Source organism: Pan paniscus, chromosome 2, assembly GCF_029289425.2.
Source record: "Pan paniscus chromosome 2, NHGRI_mPanPan1-v2.0_pri, whole genome shotgun sequence".
NCBI classification, from domain to species: domain Eukaryota; kingdom Metazoa; phylum Chordata; class Mammalia; order Primates; family Hominidae; genus Pan; species Pan paniscus.
The window spans coordinates 194986366-195004738 of NC_085926.1; the positions used below are offsets into that span (position 1 = coordinate 194986366).

The window sequence follows — 18373 nt, forward strand, 5'->3', positions numbered from 1 at the left end:
ATCCCTTTACTGGTTTGGACATATTATAATCAGGAAGGTGAAACCAAGAGTATACCGAAGACACCACAGGCCTAAGGTTGCTATACCAACCTTGGAATTGCCCATCTTCAGGCTTTTTATATGAAATAATTAAAACCTATCTGCAGGGGCACAGGTAGGTTTCATCATATTAGTGATGTTTTATTTCCTAAATTAGATGGTGAATTCCGGACTTACTGTTCCTATTGTGCTTTAAAATATGTATGAATTAGAATTTTATATTAGGAAATTATACTTGATTAAAAAATACTCAGCTGAAATTCAACAGTATTTCCAGGGGAAAATACACTCTGATTTTCAAATAATGTAAGCACATGAAAAGGTGCTCAACATCATCAGTCACTAGGGAAAGAGAGATAAAAATAATGAGATACTTCAGGTCTACTAGGATGGCTATTAAAAAACCACAAAACAAAAAGTAACAAGTGTTGATGAGGATGTAAAGAAATTGCAACTCATACATTACTGATCAGAATATAAAACGGTGCAGGCACTACGAAAACCAGTTTGGTGGTTCCTCAAAAAGCTAACATAGAATTACCATATGACTCAGCAATTCCACCCTTAGGTATATATCCCAAGTAACTGAAAGCAGTGATTTGGACAGATACTTGCATGCCAGTGTTTATTACAGAATTACAATAACCAAAAGGTGAAAATAACTCAAGTGCCCATCATTAGATGAATAAACAAAATGTGGCATATATGTATAATGGAACAGTATTGTCATAAAAACAAATGAAATTCTGATACATGCTAACAAATGAGTGTATCTTGACAACATAAGTGAAATAGGCCAGTCACAAAAGGACAAATATTATACGGTTCCACTTTTATAAACTATCCAGAATAGGCAAATTCAAAGAGACAAAAAGTAGATTAAAGGTTACCAGGGGCTGGGAAGACAGTGGAAGGGAGAATTTCTGCTTAATGGTCACAGAGTTTGTCTGAAGTAATGAAAAGGTTTTGGAAATAGTGATGGGTTCCGAAAATTGTGAATGCAATTAACACTACTGAATTGTACACTTAAAAATAGTTAAAATGTCAAATTTTGTTATATATATTTCGCTACAATTTTTAAAAACTGATGTAATATACCACAAATTGTATACTTTAAACAGGTGAAATTTATGATATGTGAATCATATCTCAATAAAGCTGTTAAAAAATAAACTTTAGAACCAAAATGTATGTATGTTGTGATTTTTTTTTTACTTTTTTGATATTGGTAACATCTGAAAGACTGCTTAAAGTCAAATTGTGAAGAACTTATAATGTTGGAAAGATTTTATACTTCATTATTACAAAGTAGTGTGATTATCAAAAGGGAGTGGTTCATACTTCAAAGTCCAATGCAATATTCTAGACAAGAGATTCAAGTGAAGAAGCATGAGGAACAGTAATCAAGGTGCAAATATAACTTATTTTTTAGTTTGTAAAATATGCAAAGAGATTAAAGACTAGATAAGCCATTCACTATTACAGTTTCCCTCTTTACGGCCTTAAATAGGCACTATTAGAAAGTAATAAAAATAAATGGCAATGAAAGGTCACTCTAGAAGCACTGCCTGAAGACTAGCAGCCTTGGATATTCCCATCACAAACAAATAAGAACACTATTCTTTCTGCTAATTTTCATCCCAAACACAATTACTGACAACCTATTAAGTTTCCAACATTGCTAATTCTTTATGAAAGAAAAGAGACAAACACTCCTATCTGTCCTAAAGATCACTGCCTAGAATCAGGAGTCTGATAAGTAAAAAATAATAATAATGCTAACAATAATGTAATCAATAAACGTTAAGAACAGACATTACTTGGTACACATTTTAATGTTGAATCTGTAATATAAAAGACGTGTACAAATTACAAAGCAAACTCTATAGTGTCTTATTACTATATTGAATAATATGAAAAAGATCTACAATGCTTTTTCACCAATTTTTTTCTACCTCATTAGAATTCTTTGGGATTAAAAAGACAGTTAATCTATACATTTCAGTGCAGGTAGTAATTTTAGATGAAAGTAAATTTTGTGTGTCAGAATATCAAGGATATATAGCAAACAAACAAACCCACCCACCAGCCAGGCAAAGGGGCTCACGCCTGTAATCTTAGTACCCAGGGAGGCAGATATGGGAGGATAGCTTGAGTCTAGGAGTTGGAGGCTGTAGTGACGTACGTTCATAGCACTGCACTCCAGCCTGGGCAACAGAGTAAGACCCTCCTGCTAAAACCAAACCAAACCACCACTTATTGAATTCTGAACACAAATCAAATAACTGCCATATTTTTATGGTATATATTAGATAAGGAACATATAAAATGTTACTTTAAAATACGCATAAGAATTTTCTTAACTTAGTTTTACTAAGCTAATTCCTAAGGACAATTTACCAAGCCTCAAAGAAAAGCAGTATTAATTTAAAAAAAGGAGTGGTAATTTATTTGTAAAAATAAAACGTGTATTTCAGGCTCTTCAATGAATCCTCCTATGGAAAAAAATTAACCTTTAAGCTCATTAACTGTCAATAAAATTTTTTAGTCCTAAAAATTGTGGCTATCTTACATGGCTGATTAAAATTAAATTTAATAGTTGATTTTATGTAAGAAGGATAAATGTTAACTTCCTTACCTTGTAATTTCATCATCTCCAAGTACTGCTTTAGAAACTGGGGAGTATCTGGCTGGAGATGCTGGTGTCTGGCCCAAGAAGGAAGATGGGCTAACATGGTTATCAACAGGCTGAGAAGAAGCTTCAAAATAAACAAAGTGAAAAATACTTCAAACACGAAACAAGCCAATCAGTATTCCATTTATGAGTGATTAATGTGTAATTTATATGCACTCCTTTATATATCAGAATTTGGTAGAGAAGATTTACTCATCAGCCAAAAAACTGGACATTATGTTGCCCAGGTTAGTCTCAAACTCCTGTCCTGAAGTGATACTCCCACCTCAGCCTCCCAAAGTGTTGGGATTACAGGCATAAGCCACCACACCCAGATTACTTATTTTAAAGAATTATATACAGTCCAAATTTGATTGTGAATAATAAAAATCAGAGGCTTTCCAATAAGTGCGAAAAGACTATGCCCTTATACTAGCTCAGATCTGTCAACCTAATTTACATCTATTCTTTTAAATTCACCCATAGAAGAATAAAAACCTGGTAAAAAGCAAAAACGAAAAACAAGCAAAAACTGTCGTCCAGGCGTAGTGGCTCACGCCTGTAACCCTAGCACTTTGGGAGGCCAAGGCAGGCGGATCACCTGAGGTCAGGAGTTCGCGACCAGCCTGGCCAACATGGTGAAATCCCATCTCTACCAAAAAAATACAAAAATTAGCCAGACTTGGTGGTGTGGCCTGTAGTCCCACTTACTCGGGAGGCTGAGGTGGGAGAATTGCTTGAACCTGGGAGGTGGAGGTTGCAGTGAGCCGAGATCGCATCACTGCACTCCAGCGTAGGTGACAGAGTGAGATGCCCTGTCTCGAGAAAAGAAAAAAAAAAAAAAAAAAAAAAAGCAAAAACCAACGTTGGTTCACTTCAATAGTAATAAATACCACATATAGGTTTTCCATTCTAGCAAAAGCTAATAACAGAAAATTATAGTGATTCCTGACCATGCTTTCTAAAGACACAGGTAGGTAACACATGGCAGCTGTAGCTTACAAAGACATAAGACACTTGAATTATTCCAATCATTACCAAAACACAGAGGAAGCAATATTTAACTTTCTTGAGGCTTCAACTATGATAAAGTTACAAAGCACTTCAAAAGTAGCTGTATTATTTAATTATCAAGCATTAATCTCTTTTTTATTAAATTAGAGCATATCTTCTATGGAGGGAAGCAGTATACTACGCATTGGAGTATAAAAATGCAGGAATTATTAGTTCGAATTACTATAGTGGCCAGATAGGTAACATAAAGGAATAAAGTGAACTGGATGAAAGATAACAGGAAATGACTGAAACGATAGTATTTTAGAGATGCAGTGTATCTATTGATATTACAGGTTTGCAGTATCCAACAGCAATTGTTTCCTATCCAGTTCATATATAAGATGCTCGTTTGTATTTGAGCCAAAGGACTTTCTACCAATGGCTCTTAACTTTGAAAGTCCAAAGTCTTTCCTGGGTGGTCAGTAAGAATATGGGATTTTCAAGTGAATTGGTATGTAGCCCTCAATCAATAGATACCCACGTGAACCTCTACAATCACTAGCCTGTTAAAAATCCAGAGTTTACTGATTTTTGTCTCTTAAATTCTTTTGCTGCATTTTCATATTTAGATGAAACAAAACAAACAACTAGACGAGAAATCCAGTCAAATGCCCAAACCAGAAAATATACATTTTCCCTGACACATCCAGACTGTCCCTTTAGTCAATGCATCCTTTCTGGGGCAGTTAATCTCACATGTACCACATACTCTCAGACAACAGAGACTAAAAATTAATGTTCCTATGAAAGAAATGACGGCCTCAAAGAAGGATCAGATAAAACAGTACTATTTCTTATACCCCAAATCTTATGTAAAAAGGTCCCCCAGAGAAGCACAAGAGTGCCTAATTCATTTTTCTTATATATTAAGATGAATGATTCAACACTATAAGATTTTATAGAAAAGCAAGTAGAAGAGCTTGAAGTGAGAATGGGAAAAGACTGGTGTCCAAATCAGAAGTAGCAAGGCCATGCAGCTAAAGAGAATATAAGTTAAAAGCGAGAAAATATATACTGTAAAAAACAGGAGCATTTTAATGTCGGCAGAGAAACTGTATTCTCTGTTAGAGTCAACAGACTTCTTTTTTTTCCTACTTTTATTCCTGAGTATCATATTTTGATTACCTTACTTTGGTTATAAACATTGTGGCTCTTTATCTTCTATAGTTCATGTATAACTTCTATGATCTTCCCTATTTCTTTTACTATTCTTGCTAAAAATATTTTTCTAACTAGTACAAAAATTGTTTCCCAATTCTGACATCTGCTCACTTGCAAGGCTGCCTCTGTGAGAAACATCTCCTCCATCAATGCTTGACAATCACCACAAAAAAAAAAAAAAAAAAAAAAAAAAAAAAAAAAAAAAAAAATCAAATGTTATCTAGTCCTCTTAGGTAACAAGAGAAAGAAAATCTGAACATTCTTGTATCTGCTAAGGAAAATGCATTCAGAACTAAAATCCTTCCCAAGAAAACTCCAGGGCCAGACAGATAGCTTCATTGGAAAATTCAACAAAACATCTAGAGATGAAATAACATTCTGAAACATTACAAGACAGAAAAATTTCAGGACACTATCACTAAGTTCATGCTTGTGAATACAGATGTAAACCTAAACAAAACATAAGCAGTTCAAAATCAATGATATATAATATATATTATAAGGATGTGGGTTTTTTCCCCCCACAAATGAATGGTTTAGCGTTAGAAAATCAATGTAATTTATCACGTTAACAAAATAAAAGAGAAAAATCATCTCTATAAATAATTGGATAAAATTCAATACTTACAGGATAAAAACTCCCCATAAACCAGGAATAAAGATTAACTTTCTTAATACAAAAAGGGTATCTACAGAAGACCTGCTGGTAACACCATATACAATGGTGAAATACTGTGTCCCCCAGTTTGTGAATGTGACAGTGATATTTATTATCACCATTTCTGTTCAACACTGAACTGGAGGTCTTACCAATGCATCAGACAAGAAAAAAGAAAATGAACAGTATAAAGATAGGAAAGAAGGAAGTAAAATTCATTGTTCACAGATGACATGGTTATATACGTAGACAATCTGAAAGACCTATAAAACCTAATATTAACAAATTTAGCAAGATTGTTGACTAAGCAATTAATATACAAAACAGATATTTCCTATATATCAGTTAAAATTAGAAACATTTACAAAGTAGTACATTTATAATAGCATGAAAAACATCTAATAGCCAGGACTAAATCTAACATATAAAACCTCTACTATACAACACTGCAGAGAGAATGTAAGAAGGACTTCAATAAAAGAAGAGATATTCATATTAATGGACTGATTAAGAAACTCAATTTAATTCTTCCTAAACCGATCTGTAATGTTTTTGATCCTAAAATTAAAAAGGAAATTCAAAGACCCAACATAATCTTGAACAGTAACAAAATTAAGATTTACTTTACATCAACATTTATTATAAAATTATGATAATTAAGAGACTGCAGGTGGTACAAAGACAAATAGTTCAATGAAACAGAAGAGCCTAGAAATAGGTTCATATATATGTGGTCACTTAAAAGAAAAGCACCAATGCAATTCAGTGGCAGAAATGGTCTTTCAATAAATGATGCTAGATCAATTATGTATCTGCATATTAAAAAATCTCTCATTACATGCAAAAATTAGATCAAAATGGATCGGACCTAAATGTGAAAGGCAAAATAATAAAGCTCCTACAATTCCCTTATGACCTAAGGATAGGAAAAATTTCAACAGGTCACTAAAAGCACTACCTTAATAGAAAAGACTGATAAGGAATTAAAAAATTTTATCCATCAAAAAGTACCATTGTTTTGAGGGAAAACATAAACTCAGTGAAGACATCTGCAACAGATATAACTGATTAGAGTTATTTCTCAAATACATAAAACTTCCTTTAAATCAATAATAAAACCAACAGAAAAATGTAAAAAGATTTGAACAGACATTGCATTGAACGAGAGTCAAAGCAATAAGCACAGGCAAAAATGCTGAAAATAATTAATCATCAGGAACAACCAGCAATAAATGAATAAATAATAATCATTAAAATCGTGAGATAACTTTATACATATACATACTATTCATAATTAAAAAGATGGATAATACCAAGGGTTGGTGAGGATGTAGAAAAACTGGGGTCTTAATTGCCTCCTATACTGCTGAAATTGTTCAGCAGTATCCGCTGGAGACTAAACATATGCCTACCCTGTAACACAGCAACCTCACTCCATGAGAAATGATTGCTTATGTCTGACAAGGATGTGCAAAAACATCCACAGCAGCTACACTCATAAAAGATCAGAACTGTAAGTGACTCAACAGTAAAATGAAAAAAATTGTTGTACACTTATACAATGGAATAATACATAGCAGTTTTAAAAAGCCATGTGACTGATCATTAAGCTAAATTCTTAAAATTGGTACCCTTACTGAATATATGTTTTAATTCAATTAAAAATTAAATAAAGAGGTCAGGTGCAGTGGCTCCTATCTGCAATCCCAACACTTTGGGGGCACTGAGGCAGGATCACTTGAGGTTAGGAGCTTAGGCAACATAGTGAGACCCCATCTCTACAAAACAATTTTAAAAATTAGCTGGGCATGCTATCCTAGACACTTGGGAGGCTGATGTGGGAGGATGGCCTGAGCCCAGGAATTCAAGGCTACAAGGAACTATCATCGTGTCACTCCACTGCAGCCTGAGCAGCTGAGTGAGATCCTGTCTCAGGTAAAAGAATCTTTTTATAGACTTTCCCCATTTCTTTACTGGGTATGTTTTTTTTTTTTTCTTACAGAGTCTTGCTTTGTCGCCCAGGCTGGAGTACAGTGGCGCGATCTCAGCTCACTGCAACCTCCGCCTCCTGGGTTCAAGCAATTCTCCTGCCTTAGCCTCCCGAGTAGCGGGGACTGCAGGCACTTGCCACCATGCCCGGGTAATTTTTTGTAGTTTTAGTAGAGATGGGGTTTCACTGGGTTAGCCAGGATGGTCTTGATCTGCTGATCTCATGCTCCGCCCACCTCGGCCTCACAAAGTGCTGGGATTACAGGCGTGAGCCACCGTGCCTGGCTTCTTTTTTAAGAGATAGGTCTCATTATGTTGCCCAGGCTGGAGTGCAGTGGCTAGACACAGGTGCAATAATAGTGCACTATACCCCCCAAACTCCTGGGTTCAAACAACCCTCCTGCCTCAGCCTGCCAAATAATTGGGACCACAGGCACGCACCATTGTGTCTGGCTTTTTTCCTTTTTGATGTGAAGAAGTCTTAACATGGTAGGAAAATCAGCTCTCGGTGATATTAAGCAGAGAAAAGGAGCAGTGTTAGAAGTATCTTAAGACTGTAGGACGATCCCTCCTATTTCCTTCAGATAAGGAGTATGTAAACATGTTCGTGTGCTGATGGTAATGATCCAGTAGACAGAGGATTTGATTATGCGAGAGAGAGAAGGGACAGCTGCAAGAACAAGATTCTCTGCAGACAACAAACAATGACATTCAGTATACAAATGGAAGACCTGGTTTTCAACAGGAACAATGACAGTGACTCCCATTAAAACACAAGTGAAAGTCGAGTTTCGGGGTAAAAATATAATTACATAGGTATATCTGAAAGTGGAAAAATAAGTAAATTCTCTTCTGGGTGCTTATATGAAATAGGAAGTGAGATCATCATTCATGAATAGTAGATGGCAAGTGAAGGTTTGAGGGGAGAGAAAAATTCTTAAGAGTGGGAGAGTGAATTAGGGAAATGTAGTAGGACTGCAGGCAAGAGTAAGGCACTATCTATGATTTATGGCCATATGTAAAAAGCACAATTTTGTGCTTTTCTCCATGGTTCTGCTTTTTAGGAACCATAAATGAAATAGCAGAGTTTGCCTGCACCAGTGTTGGGGGATTCTGCTGCGAAGAAGAAGGGGGCAAAGGACTTGAAGATGTGCAATGAAGTGAACATGAGAAACCATGGAATCTAAGCTAATACAAATAGAAAAATTGAGACAAGGGGCAACAAATAATAATGTCAAATGACTGAAGGTCAAAATGAGATGGAATTGCTAGAATAGAGGTGAATGAACTGAGGGTTGTAGTCACACAATGGGATGATCAAACTGATATTTTAGAGGTGATGAAAGTTAATAATTATAGATAACAAAATCTAAAGTATTATCTTAGAAGCAAGTAACTGAGTTGAAGTGGAGGGCAGGATAGTCAGAAAGAGATGAAGAAACCAAAAAGTCAGGGTGTTGGATGAATCATTAGTGTGGTTTTTGGACATGACCAGGAATGACAGCATGAGTAACAGTGGCAAAATGACAATGGGCCTTCGCACTAAAGTCTTCAGTGACTAAAGCCCGACTGATGAAGAGAACACCAGATCACCACAGCCAGGGATAGAGAGTAAGCTGAATAGCCTGACAGCAGGGTGATAGTGAGGGCTTCAGAAGAACTGACAAGTAAAAATCACTTATGTAAAAAAATTTTAAACACAAGTGCTTTTCAAAAAACACAAGTAGATTGTTTATGAATTGCATATGCAGAAGTGTACAACGAAACCCACATCTACAGTTGCCTAAGAAGGGAAGGGACTGGAAGCAAAATATTATGATCAAGTTGAAACTGCAAGGTGAATGTCAGCTTTTTCATAATGTTTTATTAGTTCAATAACAGATGGGGGAAAAAGTAACATAATCGGCTGGGCTCGGTGGCTTATGCCTATAATCCCAGCACTTTGGGAGGCCGAAGTGGGTGGATCATCTGAGGTCGGGAGTTCGAGACCAGCCTGACCAAACATGGAGAAACCCCGTCTCTACTAAAAATACAAAATTAGCAGGGCGTGGTGGCGCATGCCTGTAATCCCAGCTACTGAGGCAAGAGAATGGCTTGAATCTGGGAGGCAGAGGTTGTGGTGATCCGCGATCACGCCACTGCACTCCAGCCTGGGCAACAAGAGTGAAACTCCATCTTAAAAAAAAAAAAGCAACATAATCATAATCAGGGCACTAATACTCAATTCGTGGAACAACTGTCACAATGTGCACATGGTTATTAGATAGGCAGCATTTAAAATAAGATACTTGAATTGATGAATAAAATGGCTCATTATTTAAAAAATACACAAAGCCTTTATATAAAGTTTATGTGCTAGAGGAAGTATATGTAAGAATTTCAAATAAGTAGCAAGGTTCTTTTCTTTGACACAAAAGAAGTATAAGACACCATCCCTGTACATCAGACAGGTTAAATACTATTAAGGAAATAATTCAATTATACTTGAGCAATTAATAAATCAATGAGCAGATAATGAAGATACATTACTGGAGGGCAGTATGTAGATTTCAAAATGTCATGTTTTTAACTGATAATGATTAGCAATATAATGAATCTTGACAGTTCTAAAATTGGAAGCACTGTTACTTTAAAAATCACCAATATTTCTAAAATTCTACAATTTAAAAAAGGAGCACTCAAAAGCAGGTTATACCCAGTACGTTTAAGATCTTTATTATTTACGGGTTCTTCAAACATTAACTCAATGCAAAGAACACATACAGATTTCATTTTTCCACCAACACAAACACATTAAAAAATATACTTAAATCTCTTCTCAGCTTATATATTTAAAAAACTGAATATAAAATGGCCAGGTGCGGTGGCTCATGCCTGTAATCCCAGCACTTTGGGAGGCCGAGGCAGGTGGATCACCTGAGGCCAGGAGTTTGAGACCAGCCTGGCCAACATGGCAAAACCCCGTCTCTACTAAAAATACAAAAGTTAGCCAGTCATGGTGTCGCATGCCTGTAATCCCTGCTGCTAGGGGGGCTGAGGCAGGAGGATCGCTTGAACCTGGGAGGCGGAGGTTGCAGTGAGCTGAGATTGCACCACTGCACTCCAGCCTGGGCAACAGAGCGAGATTCTGTCTCCAAAAAAAAAAAAAAAAAAAAAAAAAATATATATATATATATATAAAGTAAAATAAGAAATCTAAAAATACGTAAGTACTTTAAGAACAATTTAATCAACTGCAACACAACTGAACTGCATACAAATATAAGCACTAAAACCTGAAAGTACAAAGATAAATAGTATCTCTCCTCATGTACCTAAGAGCAAAGAAAATCCCTTTAATTTTAGATATATTGTAAATCAGTGTTTCTCAAAGTGCAGGCCATGAACTAGCAGCACCAGAAACCTCAGAATTACAGGCATACCTCAGAGATATTACAGTTCCATACCACAGCAATAAAGCGAATATTGCAATAAAGCCTGTCATTATAAATTTTTTGGTTTCCCAGTGCATGTACAAGTTATGTTTACACTATATTAAGTAAGGAATAGCATTATGTCTAAAAATACAATGTACAGGCCTTAATTTAAGAATACTTTATTGCTAAAAAAAAAACGCTAGCAATCATCTCAGCCTTCAGCAAGTTATAATGTTTTTGCTGGTGGAGCATCTTGCCTTAATAATGATAGCCTTGATACTGAGGGTGGTAGTTGCTGAAGGGTGGGGTGCCTGTGTTAATTTCTTAAAATAAGACAAAAATGCAGTTGGCCATATCCACTGACTCGTTCTTTTACAAAAGATTTCCCTGAAGCATGTGATGCTGTTTGATAGCATTTTACCCACAGTAGAACTTCTTTCAAAACTGAAGTGAATTCTCTTAAACCCTACTGCTGCTTTATCAACTAAGTTTATGTAATATCCCAAAATCCTTTGTTGCCGTTTCGATAATGTTCACATCATCTTCACCTACCGGGAGTAGATTCCATCTCAAGAAACCACTTTCTTTGATTATCTATAAGAAGCAACTCCTTAGTTGTTAAAGTTTTATCATGAGGTTGCAGCAATTCAGTCACATCTTCAGGCTCCACTTCTAATTCTAGTTCTCTTATTATTTCTACCAATTTGCAGTAACTTCTGCCACTAAAGTTTTGACCTGTTCCAAGTCATCCAAGAGGGCTGGAATCAACATCTTTGAAACTCCTGTTAATGCTGATATTGTGACCTCCTCCCATGAATCATGAATGTCCTTAAAGGCATCTAGACTGGTGAATCCTTTGCAGAAGGTTTTCAATTTACTTTGCCCAGATCCATCAGAGGAATCACTACCTATGACAGCTATAGCTTTATAAAATGTATTTCTTAAATAGTAAGACTTGAAAGTCAAAATTATTCCTTGATCCATGGACTACAGAGTGGATGACAAGTTAGTAAGCATCAAAACAACATCAGTCTCCTTGCACATTGCCATCATAGCTCTTGGGCAGCTAGGTGCATTGTCTCAGAGCACTGATATTTTGAAAGGAGTGTTTTTTTTTTTTTTTTTTCTGGGCAGCAGGTCTCAATAGTTGGCTTAAAATATTCAGTAAACCATGCTGTCAACAGATATGCTGTCATTCAGGCTTTGTTGCTTCAGTTATAGAGCGCAGGTTTCATTACAGTTATACAGAACAGGCAAACAGGCTTAGCATAATTCCTTGGATTTTCTGGACTGGTAAATGGGCATTGGCTTCAACTGAAAATCACCAGCTGCATTAGCAACTAACAAGAAAGTCAGCCTGTACTTTGAAGCTTTGAAGTCAGGCACTGACTTATCCTCTCTAGCTGTGAAAGTCCTAAAAGGTGTCTTTTTCCAGTAGAAGGCTGTTTCATCTACATTGAAAAATTGTTGTTTGGTGTAGCCACTTCCATTAAGTATCATAGCCAGATCTTCTGGATAACTTGCTGCAGCTCCTACACCAGCACTTGCTGCTTTACCTTGCACTTTCATGTTATAGAGATGACTTCTTTCCCTCAACCTCATGAACCAACCCCTGCTAGCCTCACATTTCTCTTCTACAGCTTCCTCACCTCTCTCAGCCTTTTCAGAATTGAAGCACAGTTAGGGTCTTGTTCTGGATTAGGCTTTGGCTTGAAGGAATCTTATGGTTAGTTTGATCTATCTAGACCACTTCAAACTTTGTCCACATCAGCAATCAGATTGTCTTGCTTTCTTATCATTAGTGTGTTCACTGTAACAGTACTTTTAATTTTCTTCAAGAACTTTTCCTTGGCATTCACAACTTGGCTAACTGCAGCACGAGGTCTAGCTTTCTCCCTTTATTGCCATTGAACATGCCTTCCTCACTAAGTTAAATCTTTTTGACATATAATGAGAAATATGCAACTTTTCACTTGAGCACTCAGAGGTCATTGTAGATTTATTAACTGGCCTAATATCAATATTGTTGTATCCTGGGGAATAGGGAGGCCCGAGGACAGCGAGGGAGATAGGGGAATGACTAGTCATCAGAGGAGCAGTCAGAACACACACATTTATCTATTAAGCTTGCTGTCTTATATGAGTGTGGTTGTGGCACCCCAAAACAATTAAAATAGTAACATCAAAGACTAGTGATCACAGATTACTGTAACAGATATAATAATAATGAAAAAAGTTTGAAATATTGCGAGATTTACCAAAATGTGACACAGAGACATTAAGAGACATGAAGTGAGAACATGTTGCTGAAGAAAAAAAGGTGCTGATAAATTTGCTCAATTCAGGATTGCCATAAACCTTCAATTTGTAAAAAATGTAGTCTCTGTGAAGTGCAATAAAGCAAAGCCCAATAAAATGAGGTATGCCTGTACTTTGCTTGTTAATAGAATGAACGGCTTGTTCAAGCAAATTTCTGTGCTCAAGTGGAAAAAACTTAGAACAAAACAATTTCAATATTTGCAAATGTTCTTTAGTGACTGTTACTTACATAAAAGTTTGAAAATCCTTTAAATGTAAGAGTAACTACTACTATAAAATAATAAAGGTGAAAAGGATCCCCCCTTCTAATTATAAAAATTTTGACTTAAAGTAGATTTTAAAAAATGAGTAGATTAACATGCTTGTTTCTTTAAAAATATTTGCATAATGTTTAAACTTTATTATACTGAGAACATTTCACTAATGGCATCACAACTGAAGAAGTAAGATAAATTTAAGCAAACGTATGCTAACAGACTTACAGTTGGTGATATCAGGTGGTGCATAGCCATCATTCATATACATACTTGTGGGTTTTGCCACTTTCAAATAAACAAAATCAGATGTGTTCTTTAAGGCAGTTACTGCTTCTTCATGAGTAACTTCTTCTAAACATACGTTATTCACCTAAAAAAAGTCCCAAAAGACATTTATGACATTTTCACTTGTTCTCTGAGTTTTGGAAACAATTTCACGAAAAGAAAGGGAAAATAAGAGAGTGGTTTAAGGAAAATAAAGGTACGCCGAAAGAAAATACCCATGTTTGATGTCTATGATCTCAGTAAGTTGTTTATCATGACATGTGAAGTCGTTGAATGTTAAAAGAATAGCCCATCTTGATTCCAGTCTCCATACCTCCTATTCTCCCAGTCTTGATTTTCTCTCATTCTTAGGCATTTAGGAATGTGTGTGGATGCGTTTTAGACATTTTTATCTTTAAAGAAATGAAAACATACTAAAATTTTTGTTTTTATGTTAGGATTTTTAATGTAAGGTACCTTAGAGACTGTTCCATGTTGGGACACAAATTAATAGAATTACTACATTGTAACAAAACAGCTGCACAGTAGCCCATTGTGTGGCTATATCATAATTTATTAAAGATCATATCTGTTAATATTCCCATATTTAGATTGGAAAACTATTAGAACACAATTGAGCACAAATATTTAAATTGTTCTCCTAAATGGTTTTAGTAAATTTACACTCACTACCACAGAATATGAGAGTGCCCATCTACTTAGACCTCTGCCAACATTAAACATTATCAACTAATTTAAAAAATCTGTAAAATGATGCATCTTTTAATTTATACATCAATTAGTTTTAAATTTGTACTTTCGTAATACTCAAGTTGATTTTTTTTCAATTATTTTTTGGCCATTCACCTATCTTCTGTATAGAAATATAACTGATTTTTAGGTAGTGATGTATCCTGCAACCAATACTAAACTAATTTATTAGTTCTATTAGCAGGTTCCTAGGATAGTCTATATACAATATGATGACATCAGCAAATATAGTTTTATTTCTTCCTTTCTAATCTGATTTTCTTTTTCTTTTTCTTTTCTTATTGCCCTGGATAGAATCTCAACTATAACACTGATTAGAAGTGGCAGTTTATGTCTTTCTAGCAATCTGTCAATTTCATCTAAGTTACCTCAGGTATTAGCACATAGTTACTCATAATAGTCTCTTGTTTTCCCTCTTTCATGCTTGCTTTCAGAAATTTCAGCTTTCTCTCTTTTTTCTTGGCTGGTCTGAAGGTTTGTCATTTTGTTGATTTTTTTTCAAAGGACCAACTTTCAGTTTTGTCTGTCTTCTTACATCTTTTCTATTACCTATTTCATTAATTTCTGCTCTAATCTTTATTATTTCCACCCTTCTGTTTGCTTTAGGTTTGGATTGTTCTTCTCTTTGGTACATTTTTTTTTTTTTTGCAAATAAGTAAAACATTATCAATGTTTCTGTTTTAAATTACCATGTATTAACAATATTAACTTTAATATACTTTTCACTTTTTCCTAATTTGTACCTTTATAATTGACTATTGCAGTTTTTAATATTTTCACAAAAAAATGTAAAGGTCACAGAATAATAATTTCCCTTCACTGATGATTAACATTGCTTTGCAGAGTCTCAGCAGCATGGTCATTTTTATGGCTCCACATTACCATGCAAAGCAAGGACTGCCTGCATTTTGAAATACATATTAAATAGCTGTGGTATACTGCTGAAATACACATTAAATAGCTGTGGTATACTGCTGAAATACACATTAAATAGCTGTGGTATACTGCTGAAATACACATTAAATAGCTGTGGTATACTGCTGAAATACACATTAAATAGCTGTGGTATACTGCTGAAATACACATTAAATAGCTGTGGTATACTGCTGAAATACACATTAAATAGCTGTGGTATACTGCTGAAATACACATTAAATAGCTGTGGTATACTGCTGAAATACACATTAAATAGCTGTGGTATACTGCTGAAATACATATTAAATAGCTGTGGTATACTGCTGAAATACGTATTAAATAGCTGTGGTATACTGTTTCTTTGGTGGCCTACAATAAGCCATGCATCCTGGTATTCACACCCTTGTAAAAATCTCTTTCTACACTGAATTTTGCTTGTCCACGTAACTAGCTTTAGCCAATGAGGTACAGTAGTTGTGAAGGAAAGAGAGGATTGATAAAAACAATGTACCAGTGCTTGTCTTCTTTGGAAAGCTTACTTTTGGAACCTAGCCACCATCCTGTGTGAAACTCAACCTAACCACGCAAAGAGGCCACTGGATAATTAAGCACCTGGCTAACAGTCCCAGTTGAGTTCCCAGCTAAGAGCCAACTTGCCCACCATATGTGTCAGCCAACCTAACAGTGGATTTTGTGGCCTAGTAAAGCAAAGACAAGTTGTTCCTGCCAAGCCCTATCCAATCTGCAGAATTGTAAACAAATACATGAGTGGTGTTTTTTAGCCATTAATCTCTGTGTTTTCTCACATATCACTAGATAACTGATACAAGAGCTGACACAATTTGCTGAGGGATTTAATGTGGAATGTGTAAGATGATGATCCCAAAGTTTTACGCCAGAGAAAAGTTATTTGACCATCTACCAGAGTCGTCTTCTGCACATTAAAAAACAGTGACCTTGGGAGTGAATAGTAAAAAGGAGAAAATGGACAAGGAGTGAGTTCTGGATTACTTCAATGTTTAGAGGTTACAGATATGAGGAGGCACCAGACATCAGAAAGACAGAATGAAGAGTGGCTACTAAGAAGAGAAATACCAAGATAAAGGGTGACTATTAGGCAAATGAAAAAGTGTTAGAAGGAGGAAGGTGTGTCAAACTCCAGCCAGATAAGTCAATTAAGACGAGGACTGAGAATTGAATGATTCCAGTGTAATTAAGAGAACAAAAGCCTCACTACAAGTTGATTTAAGAGAGAGACTTGCCACAATGGTACCAGCACAGGTTGCTGTCTCCTACCACCAAAGCCAGTTCTAGAGAAACCATAAAGGAAAACATGGTAGCCAAGAAATTAAAAAGTAAAACTGAGAAAACTAGTGCAACAGAAGGCTGTCTTGACTGTGTTTGTGTGTGAGTGATGAGTGATGGTGAGATGGTACTGGTTATAGTTTGAGGAAAGAGTGGTGATCTTAGCTGTGAAGGGATAAGTTAGAGAAACGTAGTTCAAGTTCTGCTCTTTCCTTTTCGCCATCATTAAATAAAAAAACAGTCTCCTTGCAACAATCAACAGTACTAAACAGGATGTAGAACAAAGGAATCTTTTATATATTGCTGATGTAAATTTTTACAAGCAGCCTGGAAAACAACAGGATGGTTTTTAAAAAGAATGCTACTAGTAGGATAATCAATAATCCCATGACAGTCAAGTAAAATTCTTGTACATGTTCACCAGAACACACAGCAGCTCTTCCCAGGAAAATTATTCATAATACCAAAAAAAAAAAAAAAAAAAAAAAAAGACTTACAGTAGATTTTTAAAAACCAGTACTTGCTAGTATATTTTTAAAAACCAACTTCCTACTATGCCAGATCCAGTTTATGTGCCTTTTCAGATTCTGCTAGGCCTTGGCTGCTTGCTCAGTGGAGAGTCCTGACTATTACACTACTTTCATCTTGTCTCCTGCCCTTCCCAGTTTTCTCAGCCTCTTCTGGCTGGGACTGGGCATGGCTGATGTGTTCCACACAGTGAGGGCCATAACATGTCACAAACCTATGTCTGACCTGTCATACCACTGCAACTCTACCATTTTTGGGCTTGGGTGAAGTGTTGTGCCATGGAGTATAGGAGCTGGCTTCCCTAGAAACTGCACCCAGGGGAGTTGGGTAACACAATCCAAAAGCTTGGGACAAATAACCCCTAGGGGGTAGACAAGAGACAGGAGAATAAAAGGGGCCAGCAGATAAACCTTTCTTTCTTTTCTGTGGATGGCTGGATGTAAGGTTTATGATGCCCGGATGGTTTTTACAGTGTCTGCCTAGAAGACTGTTCTACATGACAAGCAACAAGCTACCTTATAAATTACAGCCAGCTCAGACACATTCTACCTTCTATTGGCTCTCGTTCATTCTCTGCTTCACTCCTCATTTTTACTCACTCTAGCCTTCTTGAGATCACACATCCAAATAATACCTTAGCACATTAGCTTTTCTTCAGATTCCGTTTCCCTAAGGAACATGGACTGAGACAGTTATTGATTGATATGGTATGGCTCTGTGTCCCCACCCAAATGTCATCCTGAATTGTAATCCCCATGTGTTGGGGGAGGGACCTTGTAGGAGGTGATTAGATCACGGAGGTGGCTCCCCATGATGTTCTCTTGATAGTGAGTGAGTCTCATGAGATGTGATTGTTTTATAAGCATCTGGCATTTCCACTGCTGGCACATCTCTCTCCTGCTGGCATGTGAAGAAGGGCGTGTTTGCTTTCCCCCACCCTCCACCATGACTGTAAGTTTCCTGAGGCTGGTGAGTCAATTAAACCGCTTTCCTTTATAAATTACCCAGTCTCGGGTAATTC

General features: G+C 36.1%; 1 protein-coding gene across 38 annotated transcripts in view; it reads right to left on the minus strand.

Annotated features, from left to right (window-relative positions):
• DLG1 (discs large MAGUK scaffold protein 1) overlaps window positions 1-18373 on the minus strand; it is a 261372-nt gene that overhangs the window by 73963 nt on the left and 169036 nt on the right. For all 38 annotated transcript variants that reach the window (XM_034957988.3, XM_034957987.3, XM_063602650.1 and 35 more), the window contains 2 exons: window positions 13795-13939; window positions 2678-2798 (listed from right to left, as the gene is read on the minus strand). In XM_034957988.3, coding sequence (XP_034813879.1) covers window positions 2678-2798; window positions 13795-13939 — 266 coding nt within the window. The remainder of the gene's footprint in view (window positions 1-2677; window positions 2799-13794; window positions 13940-18373) is intronic.